Here is a 25,420-nt window from a genome sequence, read left to right on the forward strand (position 1 = left end):
AGTAGATTTTGGGGCAAAAACTAATTCCCAGACATAAAATGGCAGATAGTATAATGGTAAAAGAGTTGACTCACCAGGAAGTCAGAACAATACTAACTGTGCACACCCCTAATAATGGAACTTAAATATGGAAAAAGCAAACTGTCCCAACTGAAAGGAGAAATTTAAAAATCTATAAAAAACATTGGAAACTTCAACATTCATCTCTCAGTAAATGACAGAACTATAGAGAGAAAATCACTGAGATATAAAAAAAACTGAACAATACCATCAACCAAGTGGATCATAAACTACATTTATAGAACAATCTATCCAACACTGACAGAATACATATTCTTTTCAATTGTACATGGAACATTCACCAAGAAAGAATAAGAAACTTTAACAAATGCACAATTATTGAAAGCATATGTAGTATGTACTATGATCATAATGAAATTAAACCAGATATCAAAAACAGAAATATAACAGAAAATCTACAAACATTTGGAAATTAAGCAACATACTTCCAAATAAGCTGTGGATCAAAGGAAGATTCAAAAAAATTAAAACTTATTTTGAATTGAATGTAATTGAAAATACAACATAACACAATTCATGGGGTGCAGGTAAATCAGTGCTTAGAGGGAAATATGTAGCATCAAATGCTTATGTTTATAAAGAAAAAAGTCTCAAATTAATCATGTAAGCTTACAGCTTAAGAAACTAGAAAAGAAGAGAAAATAAACACAAAATAAGAACATGAAGGAAATAATAAAGATAAGAGAAAAAAAATTGATGAAATTGAAGGCAGAAAAATAGAAAAAAATCAATAAATCCAAAAGCTGGTTCTTTGAAAAGATCAATAATATTGATGAACTTCTAATGAATTTGACAAAGAAAAAGATGGAAGATGAAAATGTTCAATGTCAGGATGCTACTACAGGCTTCACAGACATGGAGATAATAGAATACTAGGAATAACCCTACACACACAAATTCGACAACTTAGTATGAACTAATCCTTGAAAGAAAAAGTAATCTAACTCATCCAAGATGAAATAGGTATCCTGAATAGTCCTATAACTATTTGTAACTTAAATTTATAGTTGAAAACCTACCAAGAAAGGAAATTTGCAGGCCCAAATGGTTTTATTTACAAATTCTATTAAATATCTAAAAAGAAATAACAACTCTATATAATGTCTTCTGGAAAACAGAAGAGACGGGAACATTTCCTAGCTCATTTTTTTTCTTTTTTTCCAAATGGCATTATTTGATAGAAAAGCCAAAGGTAATATAAGAAAATAAAGTTAAAAGCAATTTTGCTCACTAGCACAGACACAAGAAACTCTAGTAAGTACTAGCAAACGAAATGCTCAATATATAAAAATAATCATATACCATGAGCAAGTGGGCTTTATCCCAGAAATATAAAACTGGTCTGATCTTTGATTATCAATCACTATTATCCACTGTTTCAACAAGCTGAAGAAGAAAGCCCATACAATCATGTCGATTGATGCAGAAAAGGTATTCAATGACATTTGATATCCACTCATGATACTTACAGGGATAAAGGTATCTGGGTTTTTTTTTTTGTTTTGTTTTGTTCTTAACCCTGTAGTTAACATCATACTTAATGATGAAAGACTAAATGCTTTTTTCTTAAGATCAAGAACAAGGGAAGAATGCCCATATTCACCACTCCAATTTAATGTTGTACTAAAAATTCTGGAGAGTACAAAAAAGGCAAGAAAAGAAAAGAAAAGAGGTGTGTGTGTGTAGGGGGATGAAATAAGAAAAGGAAGAAATAGAAAGAGGACGACATAGGAGTAAATATTTATGACCTTGGATCTGGCAATGGATTTTTAGATACTGACACTAAAGGCATGAGCAACAGATGAAAAATAGATAAATTGTACTTCATCAACATTAAAAACTTTTGTGCACTTAAGAAAGTAAAAAGACAATCTTCATAATAGGAAAATATATTTGCAAACCATGTATCTGATAAGGGTCTACTATTCAGAATATATGAGGAATGCTTACAAGTAAACAACAAAAAGACAGATCAGGCACACAACTGTAATCCCAATAGTTTGGGAGGCCCAGGCAGGAGGATCGCTTGAGCCCAGGAGTTTGAGACCATTCTTGGCAACATAGTGAGACCCCATCTCTACAAACTTTAGAGAAATTAGCTGAGTGTGGTGGTGCATGCCTGTAGTCCCAGCTATTCAGGAGGTTGAGGTGGGAGGATCACCTGAACCTGGGAGGTTGAGGCTGCAATAAGCCATGATTGTGTCACTGCACTCCAGCCTGAGTGAAAGAGTGAGACCCTCTCAAAAGTAAATAAATAACAAAAAGACAAACAACCTAATTTAAAATGGAAAAGAAATTGAGTAAACATTTCAAATGTCTACTCAATGTATAAATGGCCAAGAAGCACATTGAAAAGATGCACAGCATCATGAAAAATTAGGAAAACACAAATCAAAACCAAGACCCCTTCATATGCACTAAGATGGTTATAATCAAAAATTGGAAAATCATAAATGTGGGCAAGGACGTAAGGGAATTGGAGCCCACATCACTGTTGGTGGGAGTGTAAAACAGTTCAGCCTCTGTGGAAAAGAGTTTGGCAGTTCCTCAAAAAGTTAAACACAGACTCAGCAATTCCATTCCTAGGTGGATACCCTAAAGAATTGAGGCAGGTGGATCACAAGGTCAGGAGATCGAGACCATCTTGGCTAACACGATGAAACCTCATCTCTACTAAAAATACAAAAAATTAGCCGGGTATGGTGACGGCGCCTGTAGTCCCAGCTACTCAGAAGGCTGAGGCAGGAGAATGGAGTGAACCCGGGAGGCGGAGCTTCCAGTGAGCCAAGATCATGCCACTGCACTCCAGCCTGAGTGACAGAGCAAGACTCTGTCTCAAAAAAATAAATAAATAAATAAAACAGGAACTCAAACAAATGCATGTGCACAGCAACACTAGTCACAGTAGCCAAAGATCAAGATAGTTCACATGTTCATGAATGGGTGAGCGGATAAACAAAATGTAGCATATTTACATGATGGAAATTATACAGCCATAAAAGTGATCGAAGTACTGATGCATGCCACAATGTTGATAACCTTGAGAATATCATGCTAACTGAAAGAAAGCACACACGAAAGTCATGCACTGTATGAAATATCCAGAGTAGGCAAATTATTATAGAGTCAGAAAGCAGACTGGTTTTTGCCAGGGACGGAGGGGTAGGGAGGGAATGGGGTGTGACTTCTGAATGGGGCTGGGGCTTTGGTGTGATTAAAATGTTTTGGAACTAGACACAGTGGTTTAGTACCAGATACAAGTGGTTTAGTCCTAGATACAGGTGGTTTAGTACTAGATGGAGGTGGTTTGGTATGAGATGCAACTGATTTAGAACTGAATGCAGGTGGTTTAGAACTAGATGCAGCTGGTTTAAAACTAGATGAAGGTAGCTTAAAACTAGATGCAGCTGGTTTAGAACTAGATGCAGCTGATTTAGAACTACATGTAGATGGTTTAGAACTAGATGCAGGTGGTTTAGAATTAGATGCAGCTAGTTTAGAACTAGATGCAGCTGATTTAGTACTAGATGTTGGGATTTAGAACTAAAGGTGATTTAGCACTAGATGCAGGTTGTTTAGAACTAAATTCAGCTTGTTTAGTACCAGATGCAGGTGGTTTAGAACAAGATGAAGGGGATTTAGCAGTAGATGCAGGTGGTTTAGAACTAGATGCAGGTTGTTTAGAACCAGATGCAGATTGTTTAGAACTAGATGCAGGTGGTTTAGAAACAGATGCAGCTGGTTTACAACTAGATGCAGCTGGTTTACACTAGATGTAGGTGGTTTAGTGCTAGATGCAGGTGGTTTAGCACTAGATGCTGGTGGTTTAGCACTAGATGCAGGTGGTTTAGAACTAGATGTAGGTGGTTTAATGCTAGGTGCAGGTAATTTAGGACTGGATGCAGCTGGTATACAATTAGATGTAGGTGGTTTAGTGCTAGATGAAGCTGGTTTCATGCTAGATGAAGCTGGTTTAGTACTAGAAGCAGGTGGCTTAGAACTGGACACAGGTGGTTGCACAGCATTGTGAATGTACTACATGCCACTGAATTGTTCACCTTAACATGGTGCATTTTACATTATGTGAATTTCATCAATTAAAAATGGATTGCAAATCTAAAGGTAGTAAGTAAAACCTTAAAACTTTGAGAAGAAAATGCAAGAGAAAATATTTGTGAGCTAGGGTGTATCAGCAGGTTCTTAACCATAATAGCAAAAGCATGTCCAGTGGAAGAAAACAAAAATTGATAAGTTGGATATCATCAAAATTAAAAACTTTAGCTTTACACATGGACATAAACATGGAAGCAGTCAACACTGCAGAATACTAGAGTGGGGAGGGAGGACGGGGCCTGGGTTGAAAAGCTACCTACTGGGTACTATGTTCACCATCTGGCACTATACACCTATCTAACAATCCTGCATATGTACACCACTGTATCTCAAATAAAAGCTGAAATTTTAAAAAGCAAAAAAGTTTAGCTCTGTGAAAGACATCATTAAGTGGATGAATTTGCAAATCACTTATCCAAAAATGGACTTGTAACCAGAATATGTGAATAACTTTCAGGATACAACAGTATGAAGACGAGCAACCCAAGTGAAAAACTGAGCAAAGGGGCTGGATATGATGGCTCACACCTGTAATCCCAGCACTTTGGGAGGCCAAGGTGGGCAGATCACTTGAATCTAGGAGTTTGAGGCCAGCCTAGACAACATGGTGAAACTCAGTCTCTACAAAAATACAAAAAAACAAAATTAGCTGGATGCGTGGCACACACCTGTAGTCCCAGCTACTCAGGAGGCTGAGTTGGGAGGATCACTTGAGCCCAGGAGGTGGAGGTTACAGCGAGCTGAGATCATGCCACTGCACTCTAGCCTGGGCAACAGAGTAAGACCTCATCTAAAAATAAAACAAAATAAAATAAAATTTTTAAAAAGACTGAGCAAAGGTTTAACAGACACCTAAAACAAACAAAAAAGGATGTACAAGATATACAGACAGCCAAAACCTGTTCAACATCATTAATCATTAGAGAAATGCAAATTAACCAGTTAATGCCACTATATACTTGTGAGAAGATCACACACACACACACACACACAAATTGCTGGCAATGCCAAATACTAGAGGGGGTGTGGAGCCACTGGAGCGCCCACTGGTTGCTGGAGAAAACGCAGCATGGTGCAGCCATCCTAGAAGATGGTTTGGCAGCTCCTTAGAACATTAAACACATACTTCCCCTATGACACAGCTGTCTTAGTACTGGGCATTTATTCTAAAGTAATGAAGACTTACATTCACAGGTAAACTTGAATGTAAATGTTTATTCCTATTTATAATCACCAAAACCCAGAAACAACCCAAATATCCTTCAATGGGTGAGTAGATAAGTGAAGGGTGGTATGTCTATAAAATGCCATCCCGCTCAGCAATAGAAAGGAATAAACTATTGATACACATAACGACTTGAAGGAATGTCAAATACATTATGCTGAGTGGAAGAAGACAGTTTCAAGTCTATTCTTCCATTCTTGAACAGACGATCTATGATGGGGGAGAGTTCCATGGCTGATGACCAGGTTAGGGTGCCTGACTGTTCTATATACTACACGTTTGAAGGTTTTTAGGTGATGAAACTGTTCTGCATGCTGATTTAGTTATGGGTATGTGAACCTTATGGGTATGTGAACCTATTTGTAAGTTCACAATTCATAGAACTGTACATCAAAATAAGTCAGTTTTACTGTAAGTTAATTTAAAACACATAAAAACTGCTTTCAGAACAACGGGTATAAGATGCATGGGATTTGAGTATCGGGATCCACAGTGTCATATTATCTTCTTTGTACTTTCCTAGAGATACTAAATTGTATATAACAAACATGATAAATGAACTTTATACATATATTGCGTACAAAATTTTGTACGCAAAATATATATACATGTACGAAATGCTCTAAAGTGGCTCTTAATAACTTCAGTTACCCCTCAGTAACTTCAGTAGAAACTAAGCCTAACGATTTTAATTTTCTTCTCTACCCTTCTATATACTAAGGAGACCAAAGAACGCTTTTCACTGTTTTTGTCAGAAGTGGGGAAAAGGTGGCGAATCGGGTCCCTGCCGCATGACCTGCCTGGAGCACTGTGCTACATGTTCACATTCTGTCCTTTGTCTTCACGATGGCTCTGGTGGGTGAGTTAACTGAGAACATCACCAGATCGAGAGCTTTTTTCTGAGTATTCAGTAACACACTCATTCTCTGTGGACTATATTCTGATCCAGTTCAAACTGAAGCTTAAGTCCTTAGGGAAAAGAGATCTGTAATCTTTTTTTTTTTTTTTGCTACATCAAGTAATACTTGGAATCCAGCCCTCTGCTTCACTCCTAATATAACTAAAATCTCAGTTCTAACCCCCCAGTGGATTCACACTTAATGGCTATACATGCGTGCTATTCATCTCTGTTTATCTTGTATTTAACCAATGCCTGGGAAGTGGCATTTATACAGTGAATGAATAGATGGATGGAGAGATGGATGACAGCTGTCTTGGGGGACAGATGGAAGGATGCAAAGGAGGGAGTGAGGAGGCGACGAAAGAGGAAGAGATGGAGAACACCAATCTTTTTTTCCTTGTTGTAGTCACTATAAATCACCCCCAGTCTGTGACTCTCATTTGGAAGAAGTGCAAAATAAAAATGATCTAAGGTATGCAAAGCTTACAAATTTATTAGCAGCTTGTGCAGTAAGTTTCTTTTAATGCGTCTGTGGCAATACTAGCAACAAATTAATAAAAGCTTAATTTTTATACAAATAGTTTTATTACAAATTTGAATTCTTAAGAAATACACATTTAAAGAAATTACATAAAAGGCCTTAGTAGTCTTAAAAATGTTTTGGAGACTTTTAGTGAACTGTCATTTCAGGCCTAGTGGTCCGAATCTGCCCTCCTGCGGTCCATGCGATGCCCTGCTGAGGTCTGTGAACACAGCTCATGACAAACCACGGAAATGGCCCCAATGTGCTTACGTGTGAAAATACTGATACTGCGATCCAACAGAGCTGTTTGTCAAGCCGGGATGCAGAATGAGGAATACTAATGAAATGACGGCCTTTAAGGTTGCTGCTTTTGAAGTCAAGTCATTCAGTTTGTGATTAGTGTTTAAAACCCTGAAAATATTTAATACAGAATAAAAACAATAAGCTCAAAGTACATGTTTCACTATAATAGACACCATATTCATGAACCTGGGCTTGGTTTTGGCAATACATAATTTTTGGTTTAGAAGGGAACAATGAAAACGGATGTTTCACATTCAATATCCTAGTCTTTATAAACCTACGTTAAAGGACAGCACAGTCTTTCAAAGGAAGAAAACTATGTAAGCTTTATTTTAACAGTGGAAGTTAAACTAAACCTTGATCTGCCTAATTGCTGACATCTATATAAATTACTAATATATATATATATATTTAATTTTCGACTATTTTTGGACCATCTTTATTCCACAGGAAAATTGTGATTTCTGCAAAAGCAGCTGCATAGTACCACACATAGCAGAAAGACAGAAATTTATATTTGGGGGTTGGAAGATATGGCTACTGAGTCTGTAATTCCATTTGGAGGTTCAAAAAACCATTTTTACATTGCTATTATTTGTACAGACCAAGGGACCTAAATTTTGAAACAGCTAGACAGTGATATAAACAAACATTTATCTCTGGGGGTAGAAAATTAATTATAATACAAGAATGAAAATGGGCAAACAGTATGGAAGGCACCCACACCTCCTAGCACCCTTTGGTTTTCTGATGGAGTTCTCACTTCACACATCAGTGCATTGGATTGCAGAAAATATTGATATTTTATTTCATCAAAAGTGCCATTTGGTATGCCACTATTGAAAGCTTATCGCTGTCTTTTTCTCCTTCAGCAAGTAGAGGTCAATGAAGCAGGGTGTGTTAGTTACGCAAATTCCTATAAGGCACTTTACGGTTTTCATACTGGACAGTGAGGTACACAGGATATATTTCTAGGGTTCGTTGCTGTTAACAAAAAGAAGAAGAAGTAGCACCATGTTGTGACATTAGCTGACTCAGGCTTCATTATGTTCTTCTCATACAGACTTGGCAGCGGCTGACGTGTGTGCGCAGCTCCCCTGCCTTCAAGGTGGACGGCGTGGGCTTCCTAAAATACAACACAGAGACAGACCATTGGCCATCATTTCACAACACATCAGAAACATGGCAGTCCTGCCCTGCTCAGAAATGTCTAAGGGGTCGGCCCAGCCCCTGGCATCAGGCCCCAACCTGGTACCATCCAGTGACTGCTGTCCACCTTACCATGAGCAGGCATGTGCTGGGTGCAGGGCACACAGAACACTGAGGGTTACCTACCATCTGCACACCCAGGCCCTAACACCTGCCCCAGTGCCCACAGCCCCTTAGGGCACAGCTGAAGTCCCGCCACATCGGTCTGGCTCCGAAGCCTTGGCCATCCCCCTCTGTGCCCACCCTGCCTCCTTGTACTACCATTTCATTCTTCGTCCTTTCTCCTCCATTAGATCATAAACTCCTCCAAGGTAAGAAGAAGACCTTATTCTTCTCTGCAACACTTTACACACACAGTAAGTGTTCATTAAATATTTGTGGAATGATGTGATGAGTAATAAATCTGGAGTAATTCCCTAGACCTCGAAATACTTTTATAACTTTTGAAGGATTTCTGTGGTCTGCTTTGAGGCCAAAAAGAGGGAAAGACATTTAATGTCCCAAATGTTTCTCAAGCTTAGAAACTCTGCATTATTTTGATTGTTGAAAAGGTAAAATCTGAACTAAAATTGGTACTGAGAAAATTCTATTAAAATTTAAAAAAATAAAAAATAAAATTAAAATAGCCATTTATGAGAGTGCCTCATCCTAAAATTGAGGCTGCTTGTTTGAGCAACGTTTGGTACAAATTCCAGTACCCTCAAGTTTATTATTTAAATTAATGGGATCTTACCTAATTTGCTTTGGGAAAACATTTTAGTTTATTGTATCAGGCTGCTGGTTAAAAAAAAAAAATCTCATCATTACCTATCAACCCTATAAGAGGACACTACAGGGGCTGAGGCATGAACAAAGTGTGCTCATTTTGGTAGCGAATGGCTAAACTATATCTGCAGCATTGATGTCAAGTTTCCAGTGCCTTGAAAGGCTCCAATAAACCACCAGTTAGGCACGTGGCACTTTTTGGATGAGTAATGAATTAGAGGAGTGAGTATGTTGTCCTGTCTCTTACTATCTAAGCTAGAAAGAGACAGGATCGGCCGGGCGCGGTGGCTCAAGCCTGTAATCCCAGCACTTTGGGAGGCCGAGACGGGCAGATCACGAGGTCAGCAGATCGAGACCATCCTGGCTAACACGGTGAAACTCCGTCTCTACTAAAAAATACAAAAAAACTAGCCGGGCGAGGTGGCGGGCGCCTGTAGTCCCAGCTACTCGGGAGGCTGAGGTAGGAGAATGGCGTAAACCCGGGAGGTGGAGCTTGCAGTGAGCTGAGATTCGGACACTGCACTCCAGCCTGGGCGACAGAGCAAGACTCCGTCTCAAAAAAAAAAAAAGAGAGAGAGAGACAGGATCATAGCAGAGTTCCATACGATTCTCTCCAAAAAGGTGAAGATGAAAGGCTTATCTCCAGGGGTGAGAAGCACTTGTTTTGGAAACGAACAGTAAGCAGCTGTGCCAGCTCCGTCAGCCTCCTGCATTGGCCCCAGCAGGGCTGTAGCTGGGGCTCCGGATAGAGGGTTCATTATGCGCTCCTGGCCTTCGGGAACTGGCCCGGCTCCCAGTCAACTCCAGCAAGGTTAGTAGCCACTTGGGACAGTCATTTTAAAAGTGAGATTTGGGTCATGGAAAAGGAAGGGTCTTCCCTCTCAATTTCAGCTGAATTTGTGCTGAAATTAATTTTTATTTGCACAAGTCTAAAAAAATACCTTGTGAAGTCACTCAGAACTTACACCAAGGGTACATTACGATCGGTGTTATAAATGGCATGAAAATGAATGCTGCTCACTTCTTTTCCCCGGGATTATTAAATATACTGTATTTCAAACATGCTCTGTTTGGAGATTTCAGTTGCTTTGATTACATTTTAGTACATTCACCTAGAAAAAATGGAAAGTGACCTTTTCCTTTCACGGTTCTTCAGTATATGAAAAAATTAAACCTACGACTCAAGGTCTGCCTTTGAAAATCGTCTCGGCGATCTGCCCATGTCGAACAGCATCAAATGTTCGTTACACTTGTTCTTCGAGACTTTGCTTTGGAAGACGTTATGGATCGTGGATGATTAAAAAATAAAGTCACAAAGGGGCCAGCACCCTGCAAAAAAGCTGCGCTCCCACTTACTTGAACATCTCGCTCCTCTCTATGGTGGCGAGCCAAAAGCTGTAAGCATTTGCGTAGTAATTACAGGTCCCACGGCCGTGACACTCGATGAATGGCGCACTTCTAAACTCCTCCAGACAGGAGCCAGGGGATGCCAGGGCTTGGCCAGAGCCTTCTGCACCAGCGCTGGTGTGCTGCAGAACAGACGCAAGCCGTGAGTCAGAGGTTCCCTCCTCAAACACCGGGCGAGAGATCGATCCTTCCCAGGAAGGCGCCAGGGTGTTCCCTCTGGAAAGCCACACACTGCAGCCTCATGTGGTCACCACAAGACACACTCTGTGCCCAAATTCTCGGGCTGGCCAGCAAGCCAGTGCCTGCATGGCTGGGGCCCCATAGTGCTCAACATGGCCCCAGGGATCATCCAACGGCTGCTCCCCAAATAGATGACCAGCCCAGCTTTATTCGAGTTTAAAGAAGAGCTCACTATGTATTAGATTTGAAACACGCCAACCCATTCTAACGTGGGGCATGAGACGATAGCCAAAATGTTCAAATAATGTTGCAAACAACTGATGTGGAATCAGATTTTACAAAGGCATTCCTGTATTTGCTATATTAGATGCTATTTATCTTAAGGTAAAGAATAATCATTCAATTTTTTTTTCTTTAAAAAGAGAGAGAAACAAGAGTAAGAGAAAAAAATAGCTACTACCATAACTTCATCAAATTGCATTTTGGTCTAGCAGGTTTAAGTAGGACCTTCCTGTACTCAGAAATCAAGACCTTAAAATGAATGACATACAACCTTGACTAAGACATTATGACAGATCCCCATGACTATTATTTCAGATATGGGGAATGTGAACTCTGGAATTCTGGAGACACAAGGGACCTTTGAGGATAAGGCTAACTCCACTGATTCCCAGATGAGGACATTCTGGGATCTGATCAGGATCACACAGCTTCAAGGCAGAGCAGAGGCAAGGACAGGGACCTCCAGACCAGAGCCATCGTCCTGAGAACTCAGAGGAGGTGCTGGAAGACACTGTTCTCCAGAACGTCATTATTTTTGTTTGCTCCTGATTTCGAGAAATTATGGGCAATCACTGTTTCAGGTCTTTGTGACACCCGGACAAGGGTTTGGGGTGACAACGGCTTTTCTGTGGTTCCTCAATGCAGCTCCGGACTTTCCCTGACACACTGAGATTCCACTATTTCTTATAGTTATGGAGTGGCAAATCCAATCGACCTTTTAATGAAAATGGCATGCTTATATCATTGTTAGTGTCCTGATTTCTCTATACTGCATGTTCAACCTTTTTGGCTCTCTTGATAAAGTAGTTACAATGCAGCACTTCAAATTATTGGAACCTGTTAATCTGGTGGTGGTGGTACAACATGAAGAGTCTAACTGCAGTACAATCAACCCAGCAAATCATACAATCAAACTTGTATATGTGCACAAACATTTTAAAAATTGCTTTCCTGCCAACTTTTCTACACTTGGAAAAATGCGTAGAAAAGCACAAGAAAAATCCAGTAGAAGGAAATCGCAATGGTGGGCACCTCGCACACAGCACATCCGGAAGGTGAAGCAGACCCTCCACATGGCTGGGGTGCAGGGCAGACGCCACACCACCCATGAGTTATCTTGTTATCTCCGCTCAGCGTCCTCACTCAAACATTAAAAAGAATGCTTTCCTGCCAATTTTTTCTACAATTGGAATAATTTACAGAAGAAAATAGCTATGAAGCCCTGTTCCCTGTCAGTCAGATAATAAATAATGTTCATCTGTGGGTCAAATGTACAACTCGCCCATTCCTGACAGTGTGAAGATGGGATTAGGTTTTCCAGTGATGATGCAGATGTGTGTGTAGAGTCGTTTACTGGGAATTGGCAAATTCCGGGATAACTCTGACCTTACAAGTTCACGACTTGTATATATTTAATCAATACTGCCAACTGAGGTAACAGAATAAAACAAGCTACAATGAGCGTATCAAACAGGGGCCTTGTTTTCTGTTTCAATTGACTTTTGTGGGGAAAGGAAGCCCTGGGGCTAGGAGAGCAGTCCTTGCTCTGTGGGAAGGGTCCCAGGCAGCACCGGCCCAGAAGAGCCTTCGTGGGGGCCACAGCCAGCCCTCAGGTGTTCTCTCCCTAACTCAAGCTTCTGCTTTCCAGCTCGTTCGTGTTGTAGTAGAATGTGTACTCCCCATGTACAGGCTCTCTTCCTCCTTTCCCTGAAAGAGGCCTCCACTTTGTGTAGAGAAGCTGGTCATATAGAGAAGCTGGTCACATGAAGAAGCTGGTTATATAGAGAAGCTGCTCATATGGAGAAACTGGTCACATACAGAAGCTGTTCACATAGAGAAGGTGGTCATGTAGAGAAGCTGCTCATATAGAGAAGCTGGTTGTATGGAGAAGCAGGTTGTATAGAGAAGCTGTTTATATTGCTGGTGCTGGAACAGAGCTGTAGAGCACCTGAGTGGAGCAGCCACAGGGAAGCAGAGGCCTGGGCCTGCATTTCCAAGAAGATGCTCATCCCAGCTACCTTGGCTCTGAGCAGAGGAGTGTTCTGGCTGGTGCTGGAGACCCCTGCTGTCACCAGGCAGAGCAGGCCAGGCTTCCAGGCATGCTTTGGAAGGGGTCGGTTGGAGGAAGAAGGAGGGGCTTAAGCAGCGAGATGCAGAGAACCCCGAGGTGTGGAGGCACCAGACAAAGGCAACTATGAGGCGCAAGTGGGGCTCTTCCCAGGATACACAGCGTCTCCCCAGACACTTACCATCACAAAAGAGTAGCCGATCCACAGCGAGGACCACCCGCTGGGGCACGGTGGGATCTGAATGGTCTGACTGTGCACGGCCATCACCATGGCGGGCGCCTCACACACAGCACACCTGGAAGTGGAGCAGAGACACTCAGCACAGCAGGGTGCAGGGCAGAGGCCACCGTTCATGCACTGCCCCATTACCAACACTCAACGCCCTCACTCAGTCTTTCTGGTCCAATTACATATTAAGTGGGAAACGTGCCCATTGCTTAGACTCTGAGATTTGGCACCTCCCTGTTGGTATTATAAGCCTGTCTCAGGATTAAAACATTCAATTCAAAAATAGAGCAGGATGGCCGGGTGCAGTGGCTGATGTCTATAATCCCAGCACTTTGGGAGGCCAAGGCAGGCGGATCATCTGAGGTCAGGAGTTCAAGTCCAGCCTGACCAACATGGAGAAACCCTGTCTCTACTAAAAATACAAAAAATTAGCCGGGCGTGGTGGCACATGCCTGTAATCCCAGCTACTCAGGAGGCTGAGGCAGCAGAATCGCTTGAACCTGGGAGGTGGAGGTTGCAGTGAGCCGAGATCGTGTCAATGCACTCTAGCCTGGGCAACAAGAGTGAAACTCCATCTCCAAAAAAAAAAAAAAAAAATTCAAGCAGGACACAGGCCTGTACTCCCGGCTACTCGGGAGGCTGAGGCAGAAGGACTGCCTGAGGCCAGGAGTTCAAGGCTGCAGGGAGCTACGTTCGGCCTGCCTGTGTGCCACTGCTCTACGACCTGGGCAACAAAGCGAGGCCTGCCTCTAAAAAATTGTTTAAAAAATAGATCCAACACGAGTTATTTAACTGTCTGTCTTGTAGAAGGGAAAAACAGGAAGGCAAAGCTCTAACAGTGGCTCTCCCGGAGGGGCTGGGGTTACAGGCGGCTTTTCTTCTTTGGGCATTTGAGTGTTTTCCAATCTTTCGACAATGAGTATGTATTTCCACAAGCACAATAAATGCTTCAGAAAAAATGCTGGTGAAATCCAAGAGCTACTCCTTCTGGAATGCAACAGTTTGTTTGAAGCCATGAATAATCTTTAGTGTAAGAAATGCACTTAGTGAGCTGAGTAACTAAGACAAATACTGCATGCTTTAATGAACTTGAGGCTGCATGTCCACATGGGCCTCTTGCGGGAAACTTGTTTTCTGGTCTGCCCCCTTGGCTCAGCTGCCCAAGGTCTGAGGCCATCAGCATCCACTGCAGCTGAAGTGACCCCCAGAGGACCCTCCCAAGGACAGGATGCCTCCCAAGCCAGGCTGATTCAGCTCAGGCTTGGGACTGCACCAGAAATACATTAAAACGGCACAGTGCTCTGACTAAGACCCTCTCAATGAAGGGAACCCTTGATGGTGGGATAATGCTTTGTTTTTAAAAAAAATTAAACACCAACAGTGAATAATTACATTCGAGTCACAAAATGAACAGAGTGTTAACAATGCTGATAAATGACTATAAACGGTGTTAATAATTACACCTAGTTATACTGGGACATTTGCATGAAAGTGGATCAGAAGGGGGAATAGGGCTGAATGAGTCATTTGATTTTCCATGGACATGTGCGTGTGTGTACGTGTGTATGTGTGGTGTGTGCAATTTTCTATTTTATTCACCCAAATGCAGATGAATTAAAAGGTTCACTTAAACAACAGTGACTGAAATTGGCCTCATACATCTGCCACCATCTGTTTGCTAGACACGAGACCTAGAAATACAGCCTGGAGGGAAGGGTTTTGTCTTTTTCAGACTGTCTCTGGGCTGAGGGATTCAAGGGTTTATAGAGAGGGTGGCCCTGCCCCATTGCAGGCTTAAAGGGCTGTCTGATTCCTTAAAATTCACACGGCCAAATTCTCCATATTGCATATGAACAAACTAAGGCCAGGGTTAGTTGCGTCCAAGACAGAACTAAAATGCAGTTCTCCTTGCTCTCAATCCAGTGGTCTTTTCGTCAGAGCAATTAGCAATCAGTATTTATGTCGTGAGTCTTGTCTGCAGAAAGCTAGAAAGTACTTAGAAAATGGTGCCCTACTATCAGGATGAAAGCAGTAAAACTGCCACCCTTTCTGCTCAAAATGAAGGCTTTTGTGTCATTTGCTGTTTCTAAAATTTAGCTTTCGGACCTCCCTAAAGGGAAGACCTGAGAAGGAACCTGTAAGTCCTGAGAAGTCGTGGGAAACCACTAAGTTCAGTAACCATGGAAACCTGCCTGCTCAGAGACAGGGACAAAGGGGCAGCCTCTCTACAACAGGGAAGTAGAGGCAGACTTGATGCAAAGGCAGCGGCTTCAAGTACACGCCTGGGAAGGTCTCTTCCTGCTGAGCTTCGAGATGTCAACTAACAGACATAAAATTCTGGAAATGTAAAGTCCTGGGACATTCCAGGACTTTCTGGTCCAATTACACATGAAGTGGGAAATGCCGCGCCCCTTGCTTAGACTCTAAGGTTTAGCAGCTCCAAGTTGGTTTTACGAGCCCGTCTGAGGATTAAAACACACAGAAACCTCAGACTCTTGGTGCCCACAGACCAGGGCTGTTTTACTGAAAGGACTGCATCACAGAGCAATGCCGGTCTCAAACCCACAGCTTCTCTGAGACCTGTTTTTGGAATACCACCAGGGCATGCCAGAGCTCCTGTCAAGGAGCTCTGAATCCAGGTCAAATGTTAATGTTGTCAAGAAAGTAAATTGGAAACATATCAATGAATAGTCTTTTTCTACCTGTTGTGTAAAGGAAGCTAAAAAGAGAAACCCACAAAAGTTGTTCCTTTTCCTTCTAGTTATCAGACATGGTTCTGAGCAAGAAAAGTCTCAGAACAGTCAATATCTGGCGGCCGCTAGCACAGGTGAAGTATTGCCTGCATTCTGAAAAGTGCCATTCGGGAAGTGTCATGAATGATAGTCTCCATTTTAAGATCAATAAAATAAGTTTTCTCATAGTTCAAAAAAAAAAAAAAATCAAAACGGTCAGTAGATATTTTAATGTAAGGGGATCAAAGATCTAAGATTTTCCCACATAGGAGGCGCCTTCCAGCCCTCTGGTCCATGGTCCCACGTGACATAGCTCTCTCACTAAACTGTGATCTGCCAGGACCTGCCTGGCACATAACCCTAGTCTTCCCCGAAACAGGGCATGTTCATCTAATGCAAGGAGTTGGGCTAAAGGCACAGCTTGGGGCAGCTGGGCAGGAGCTCCAGGGGTGAGTCCAAGCATTTGCTTTCCTTTTCCCTTTTCTCTTGAATGCAGGGCACTTCTTAGCTGATACTGCTACATCTTTCTTCATAGTCAAAGACTGCTGATTTATTTAAAGGGAATATAAAAACCTTTTAATCTTTTTTATCATTTATTATCTTAATACATAAAAAGTAAAATTACAGACTCGCTTCTTAGTCAAATGAATTTGTTCACTGGCTACTTTCCTATTATTTCTGAGTATTTCTAAGCAATAAGCTTTTTTTTTTTTTTTTTTTGAGACAGAGTTTTGTTCTTGTCACCTAGGCTGGAGTGCAATGGTGCGATCCTGGTTCACTGTAACCTCCGCCTGCTGTGTTCAAGCAATTCTCCTGCCTCAGCCTCCCGAGTAGCTGGGATTACAGGCATGCAACACCACGCCCAGCTAATTTTTTTATTTTTAGTAGAGATGGAATTTCACCATGCTGGCCAGGCTGGTCTTGAACTCCTGATCTCAGGTGATCCACCTGCCTTGGCCTCCCAAAGTGCTGGAATTACAGGCATGAGCCACTGCACCTGGCCAGCAATAAACTTGTAATTAGAAGGAAAGAGGCAAAGAGAGGACAGTCATGTTATTTTCAGTCATAATAATTTCAGTTTCCCATCTTACTTCCTATCAGGGAGGCTCCTGGGGTCTGAAAACATACTTCAGATATTAGTGCGGATAAATACTTAAGGGAAATCGCTGAGCCAAACACATGCATTTTCAATGGGTACAACATCACCCAAGGGAGCAAAAATTGGTGGCACTGGGAGTGTGTGTATTACTATATAATTTTTAAATGTATAAATCTGTATAATTTAATGCATAAAGCACAGATATACATACAATACACAAACAGAGGAGATATATAGTATGTCTGCGGTACTACAATTCCATAGGGGCCACCTCACACCCACTGGGATGGCTACTATCAAAAAGGCAGAAAACAACACGTGCTGGTGAGGACGTGGAGCAACTGGAACCCTGTGCACTGTGGCAGAAATGGAAAGGGTGCAGCCACTGTGGAAAACAGCATGGAGGTTTCTCAAATAACTAAAAATAGAATTACCCTATGATCCCACAATTCTACTTCTGGGTATACATCCAGAAAAATTAAAAGCAGGCTCTCAAAGAAATATTTTCACACCCATGTTCATAGCAGCATTGTTCACAACAGCTGAGGTGTGGACAAAACCCAAGTGTCCATTGACAGAGGAATGGATCAACAAAACGCGGCACCTACACACAACGAAATATTATTTGGCCCCTAAGTACGAAAGAAATCCTATCACACGCTGTAATGTAGATGAACCCTGAGGACACTATGCTGAGTGAAATAGGCCAGGGACAGAAGGAAAAATATCATATGACTCCACTTACATGAGGTGTCTACAGGGGTCAAATTCACAGGGACAGAAAGTAGAACTGGGGTCACCAGAGGAGGGATGTGGAGTCAGTGTTTAATAGGGACAGAGTTTGAGTTTGGGAAAATGAAAAAGTTCTGGAGGCGGATGGTGGTGATGGTTAAACAACAATGTAAATGTACTTAATGCCACTGAACTGTACACTGAAAAGTTATTAAGATGGTAAGTTTTACGTTATGTGCATTTTACCAAAATTAAAAATAATTTCTAAAAAAATTCATAGGGGCAGGGATGATTCAGAAAACAATGTCTTAAAAGGCTCCTTGGGGAAGTTATTATTTTTTAAAAAAGAAAGATTGAGAAAGACTGTTCTGACACTGGCTGAAGAATCCAGTGACATCACTTTGCTCACGGGAGCAAAGCTAACCACCACAGTGAGGAGGTAAAATAGAAATTTTCTCTGCAAGCCCGGCATTATCTCACCATGGTTCTGCACCGTAATTTTAAAACACAATAACTGACTTTTATTTTTTTTCTTTTTGAGACAGGGTCTCACTCTGTTGCTCAGGCTGGAGTGCAGTGGCCTGGTCTCAGCTCACTACAGCCTCAACATCCCAGGCTTAAGTGATCCTTCCACCTCAGCCTCCCCCGTAGCTGGAAGCATAGGCTCGCGCCACCATGCCCAGCTAACTTTTGTATTTTTTGGAGAGATGAAGTCTCGTCATGTTGCCCAGGCTGGTCTTGAACTCCTGGGCTCAAGCGATCCTCTCGCCTCAGCCTCCCAAAGTGCTGGAATTACAGGCACCAGCCACTGCGCCCAGCCAACTGACTTTTACGTCAAATAATTTTTATGGTTGATTTCTATTACAAAACTCAGATATCACAAATAATAAACTAAATGGCAAAGGATTGAATGTTTTGGAGAAAAATAGAAAAAATATGTTTGTCCAGACTAGAGACTTTTCCTCTTCAATTATGCATTTGTTCCTACAAATGCTTGACTCACCTACTAATAAATGGTCTTATGTTGTCCCCCGTGATGGGTGCCATTGACATGGGCATGGGCTCGGGGGTGGAGAGCCAGTACGAGTAGTCATTTCGTGATGCAAAGTTGCACACGTTGTTAATATTGCAGAACAGGAAGGGCATTGTGCTGAACTTGCGCAGGCAGCTGCCGGCCGTGCCTAGACAAGGGAGAAGACAATGTGAGAGGTTCTCTTTATAATTCACAATCTATCTCTATGTAAAGTGGATTTCAGCTGGACAACAAGCAAAAACATGTCATCAACATAATCACGGAAATGGAAATCTATTAAGGATTCTGTAGGACATTTTTGATGAAAGGAAACAAAACCAGTTTACCAGCACAAAGAAACCTTTTCCTAAAGCTGAATTCTAGAAGGAACTTAACATACGGTTCATTATACAATGGACAGTAACAAATCGGGCAATGTCTTTTAACAATAGTTTTGCAGAAAATGCAGAGATGCTCTTTCTATAGCAGCTTGCTGATTCTAACCCTGATAAAAGTTAAAGGTAGAGAAAATTAAAACACAGTTTGGTGGAGGTTATCTGGGGCAGACTAAGATAATGAGGACAGATATGTAGCTTTCTGCTGACCTAAACTAGAGGAGCAGAGCTCAGAGCTCAGCAGCCGTACAGAATTTCAGACAGGATAACGTGGACATTTTTTACAAACAGCAATGGTTAAGTTGCATGAATGCAAGCTGTTAAGTGCACTCCAGGAATCTTGATCCTACTTGATAATTTGAAGATGAGATCTAAAGTTTTATTAATTTAAAGATTTTCGAAGATTCAGTCTCCACATTTCTTGGCTTGCCATTAGTAACACAGCAGCTGTTGAACTGATTATTTGTAATCAATGCAGGGAAATGGGGCCGGGCTGCTTTTTCACTGGCTACTGCTCTCAGTGCAGCAGCAGAGGTGAGTCCAGCACTGCGCACCGAAGGCACTCAACACACCTACACTGAATGAATGTGTGGATCTGCAGGCTTCTTACCCAAGTCCTGGCCATGGGCCCGTTCGTTGCCTTGCACGTAGAGCAAAGAGTACCCATGGTAAAGAATTTTGGTCCCAGAGGGACACTGTGGGTCGTCTATTGTTTGACTGTGCCTGGTCACAAGGAAGCCATGATCAACAGATGGGGTGCCTGGGGGCCCCATGGACCCTGGCAACCCATCAGGGCCTGGTGGACCTGGAAATCCTCTTGGACCTGGAAGATAGGAGACAAATCAGTTTCCCTAATTGCAAACACGCTCCCCTGAAGGCTTTCAAAATCATTTTCTCCAAAGAGTTTTCAATATTTTATATTTCCACGAAGTATCCTACCTATTCATGTTACCAAAAAAGTCTAAAAAGAATGCATGGCTAACTAAATACAGCCGCCTGCTTCCTTCATGGTGTCTTAACTTTTTCTTTTCACCTACCACCTCAAGATATTTTTATAAGTGCAGTCCTTGGTGCAGAGCAGGTGCTTGAACAATTCAGTTCAATGAATATATGACATATATGAAAATGGACATATGAATAAATGAAAATAAATGAATGACGTGACTCTGTGCATGTCATTCAGATGGAAGTGTGGGGCTCCTGTTGAGGATTATCACAGAATTATTAAACAACCTAATCTTAAGGCATTTTCTCTTCCATAGCAACCTAAAGCCCACGTATGGAAATGGAGCAGTAGGGGACCTCTCAGGCAAGGCCTGCTTCTGTCCCCTCTCTAACTGTGCCACGTGCCAAACTGTGCGCAAGTCTGCTGGGCTGAGCTCTTTGTTCAGTGAGTCAGCAGCCTCAGCCTTTTGCATCATGGCCTTCATGGAACACTCCAGTGTCCCGTCTCCTAAGGAAGGAGATCAAGTTTATCCCACGCCTTTGGGCCAAAGATGGCATTATACTCATTTCGACTTTCCCTTGTCCTTTGCTGAAATAGAATTTTCATAGCTGCAGCTCACATCCCACTTAGAAAACCACATGGGCCACCACTATTGGCTGCCTTTCAACAACATCTGGGAAGCGTACGCTTTGATCAATATCTGTCTCTACACAGAAAAAGGGACACTTCTTCAGCTCTTCTGTTTGATCCTATTTCTTCTAAGAAACAGACTTCTTCGGAAATCTGTCAAGTAATATACCCAGCTTCATTTTGCAGCTTTCCCCATGCCTGCGTCGGCTGCTTCTGCCCCAAAGATCCCGGTCGAGGGTAATTAGGTTGGAAGGTCTCGCAACCTACCAGTAGGCCCGGTAGGTCCCATCTCTCCTTTCTGGCCAGGGGCACCGTCGAACCCAGGGATACCTGGAGGTCCAGGGATACCCACCAATCCTGTAACACCTGAGGCAGAGGAAAAATAATTTATGATCCCGTATGGCAGTAAGCTGTATCTCTTTCTTCCCTTCTTAAATGTCCGTTTCAGTGTTCAAGGAGGCAAGCGTAAAGTCTCACTGCAGACGAGAACGTTTTCTTGGACAGCCAGGAGTTGCTTCCCACAAAGCCGAGTACAGACTTGGCAGAAGCAGCTGGATATTCCTATGGGGGTGTGTTTGGGCACCTCGTTCTGAGTTCTCCCTGGTTTCTCGCTGTTTGGCAGATTGGTTTGGAGAAGGCAGGTGAGGTGGAGGGAATGAGAGACTGGATAAGCCTTTCCCTCTCAGCCATATACTGGGGGCTCAATTTTTAGGCAAAGATATACTGACACGGACAGTTTTTTGTTTTCATGTACGTAGCTTATTCTTTTTCTTCTTCTTCTTTTTTTTTTTTTTTTTTTTTTTTTTTTTTTGAGACAGGGTCTCGCTCTGTCACCCAGGCTGGAGTGCAGTGGTGTGACCACCGCTCACTGCAGCCTCGACCTTCCGGGTTCAAGCAATTCTCCTACCTCAGCCTCCCGAGTAGCTGGGACTACAGGCGTGCACCACCATACCTGGCTAATTTTTTTTATTATTATTATTTTGTAGAGACAGATCCCTATGCTGCCGAGGCTGGTCTTGAACTCCTGGGCTCAAGTGATCCTTCCACCTCAGCCTCCCAAAATGCTGGCATTACATAGGTGTGACCCAGTGAGCCTGGCCAGGTTATTCTTAAGTATCTTTAAATTTTCACTGATGCTACCTTTCAACTTTAAATGTTTTCATTCTCCTTTACTTCCCACCCACTCCTTATAAGTAGCTCTTAAAATAGGAGATGTTTAGCTCAAATAAGCAGAAGACTAGGTTAAGGCTTCGGGAAATAACAGAGAATTGTACAGACGGTGCCAATCAGGCAGAGCTCCTGGAGGCATGGATGGAGAGCACCGATTGTTACCATTCCAGATTGCTACCTGCCACCCCCATCTGGAGCGGGAGGCAGGAGGGGGAAAGGTAATGATCTGGTTGTCTGAGCCCACGTTTTTCTAACTGAACACAGATGTGTTGTTATATGTTCCTCTAGCTTTTCCTGGATTTTCTTCTGGATTTTTTTAGGTCCCTTTAAAAATGTCATAGGTTTTGATATGCATTGAAGGGAGGTTAAGAAACTCATATTCATATGTGTGTGTATAATCATTACCCAGAAACTTATTTTAGATACATGGGTGAGGAGGAACTCTGCCCACCACCCTGCACAGGCCAAGCCTTCTCACCTTGCTGGCCTTTGGGGCCTGGAGGTCCCTGAAGCCCTTTCAGCCCTGGGGGACCCTCAGGACCAGGGAGCCCGGGCTCCCCTTTGATGATGTCGTAAGGACCTGGGGGGCCAGGAGGACCCGGGAGACCTGTGGGAATAGGGAAGGCATTGATCAATTTCACTGTCCACAGCTGGGGAGGAAACAACTTTAGAAGGAGAGCCCCAGGTGAAGCTATCCAAATGGAACATACTTCTCAAAGGTGAAGTCATCATCAAAACCCAAGTAATCAGATCTTCACAAAACATGTCCAATCTGCACATCTTTATTATTTAACCTGAAATCCTGAACTCTCGGGCAAAGGCACTGGGGCATCCGTTAACTTCCCACTGCATTCTGGGCTCTGGGACCCCTGACAACCGCCCTGCAGCCTCACACCAGCCCTCCCAGTGGGGAGAGAAGCTTGTTCTTCCCAGGCAGCCCCCGCTTCTGACATGGAGAGTGCCCTCTGCGACTGGGACGTTTTTCCCACACTCATCTGAAACCTGCCTTACTGTACAGTATCACGCTGGTCCTGATCTTTGAGTAATGAATGAACTTAATCCTTCTTCTGCATGACAGGTCTTGGCGTGTGGTAAGAACCACACAAAGTGTGAGGTCCCCTCGGCCTCCCCGTCTTCAGCCCAATACCCTCAACTCTCCCTCCCCTTCCACACACCCTCCCTCCCCTCTCCTTCCTTGGGTTCCATGTCTCAGGGCATGTGGTTTCTCATTCTCTCTCCCAAAACATGGTTTTGAAAATTAAATGATGCCCTAGAAATATGGTCTGCTCTACAGAGAGGAAGCAGGATGAACACTGTGCTTAAACCATTCCCTTTTGAGATGATGTCGTGGTTTTCAGTGCCCTTCCTGCTGTGGGCTCCCACCGGTGGAGAAGCCAACAGCACCTTTCCCAGGAAGAATTTGTTACTGTGCAGCAGGAATGTACTCCGTCTCTAAGTGCAAGATTGATTTTCTTTCCTATTATAACTTTCAGTGGTTGATTTCAGGTTAACTTCAGAGCCTTGGGGAGTTTTTGAATTCTGAGCCTGTCAGCAAGAACCTCAGCCACCCCTCCCCTGGAGTTCCCTCAGTCCTGGATTTATCAGATTCTACTTCCAGACAAGTTGCTGGTTAAAATGTCAACTACAGGAATCCTGACTTGCTGCAAAGAATTCTCAATCAACTGTTTTAATAATTTTGAGTCACTTCACATATGAAAAACCAAACACCCCAATTCTGTGCACTCCTGGCTTTTACATTTTCACAAAGCACCAGTAAGGTATTCACAGATTAACAAATTCTCCTACCTTTAGCTCCCGGGACACCTTGATCGCCTTGATCACCTTTAATTCCCTGGAGGCCAGGAAGACCTTTTGGACCTAAGCAGAGGGAAAACATTGTCTTGCACAGAATTCCCAATGATATTCAAATATGTGTGTGTATATCTCTCTCTAGTGCACACACATACATGTACACAAATGTATAGATAAATGCGTATACACACATACTCATATATGCCTACCCATATATACACATTCACACAGCTGCTTATGCATGCATATATACACACATACATATACACACATATATACACACATACATATACACACATATATACACACATAGACGGTGAACAAATTTCCACTTTATCTTCAAGGAAGAAAACAGCATTATTTCTGGTCACCTGTGTAAAACTTTTGATGAAACTCTTTTTTCTAGAACCCAGAAGCTACATTTTTATAAGCATGCAGCAAACTGTCAAATGATCCAACTAGTGGAGGGGCATAGGGCTCTGTTTTTGGTCCTGATCTGATTCACACATGTCCCCAGTGGGACCACAAGACACCTTGAGGCTGAGACCTGTTTTATTCGCCTTTCATGTGTATCTGACCGGGCAGTAAAAACTGCAGTGCCTGGGAGCTGGTAAGCATCCCAAAAAATGTGTGTTTAATACATGAATAAATTAATGAATAGCCCAAATCCATGACTTCTTATTGAGATGCTAAAGATCCACTGATTCTTAATAAGAAAATCAGAATGTCTTTATACTGGCATCCATAAGATTATACAAATTGGGCTGCCACACAGAAATGCCGTTTTTAATTTGAAGAGAACAGTATCTCGCGCTGTAATGGCACCGGTGCTAGCAGTGCTAAAGTGCCCGAGGCTAGGAAGCTCTTCACACAGCACCTCCTGCTGCAAAGGCTGTGCAGCAAGACCTGTGCTGTCTTACCTTGAAATCCTGGAACTCCTGGAGGCCCCATATCACCCTTAGAGCCTGTGATTCCTGGAGAGCCACCAATACCCTAGACACACAAAGAGGAGGTTGGAAATTGCTCAGGATATGTAGGTTAAGTCTCTCCAGTAACCTGCTAGCTGGAAAACTGAAACAGCCCCTCAGTGTTTTGCTAAGCACATTTGTGAACAAATGGTGCCTTGTGGTTTCTTAAATGATAGAATAATAACACCTCTGCATGTGCCTCAATCGGGAAGCTGGAAAGTAGAAGCGTTTGTTTCCCTCCCATGTGTCTTCTCTGCTTGTCCATCCACAGGGGAAGCCTCTGAGGAGCAGGCAAATGTCCCGCCCTTGCCACCTCCAGCTCCCAGCACGATGCCATGGACAGAGCCAGGGCCCCTCAACACCTGTGATGGCAACACAGCCATCCAGCACCACCCAACGAGCTTTTTCGAAAACTTTCCCCTTAACCCTCGAGTGCAGTCAGTTTTCTTTAGAATTAGTTTCATGTCTTATCTGAAAACTGATTTTAAATATGCAAAGAAAATTAAGAAATGCTAAAGAACGAGTATTTTCCTTTACACTATGGCAATATTCTTGTATTTTAAAATATGGGCTCATTTTCTTTCCATTTCAACACAGTCATTACTTTCTCTAGTCGTGGACAGCAACATGTAACAAGT

The 25,420-nt window shown here is 42.6% G+C and overlaps 1 protein-coding gene across 1 annotated transcript in view; it reads right to left on the minus strand.

Annotated features, from left to right (window-relative positions):
• Positions 1–6,788: 6,788 nt before the first annotated feature.
• Positions 6,789–25,420, minus strand: part of COL4A1 (collagen type IV alpha 1 chain) — a 157,318-nt gene continuing 138,686 nt past the window's right edge. Inside the window, 9 exon segments of the mRNA XM_017868194.1 lie at positions 6,789–8,272; positions 10,477–10,649; positions 13,239–13,353; positions 18,853–19,030; positions 19,867–20,079; positions 21,100–21,198; positions 22,481–22,609; positions 23,809–23,880; positions 24,735–24,807. Coding sequence (XP_017723683.1) covers positions 8,191–8,272; positions 10,477–10,649; positions 13,239–13,353; positions 18,853–19,030; positions 19,867–20,079; positions 21,100–21,198; positions 22,481–22,609; positions 23,809–23,880; positions 24,735–24,807 — 1,134 coding nt within the window. The 3' untranslated portion in view covers positions 6,789–8,190.

Source organism: Rhinopithecus bieti, unplaced genomic scaffold, assembly GCF_001698545.2.
Source record: "Rhinopithecus bieti isolate Rb0 unplaced genomic scaffold, ASM169854v2 scaffold_3734, whole genome shotgun sequence".
In the NCBI taxonomy this organism is placed as follows: domain Eukaryota; kingdom Metazoa; phylum Chordata; class Mammalia; order Primates; family Cercopithecidae; genus Rhinopithecus; species Rhinopithecus bieti.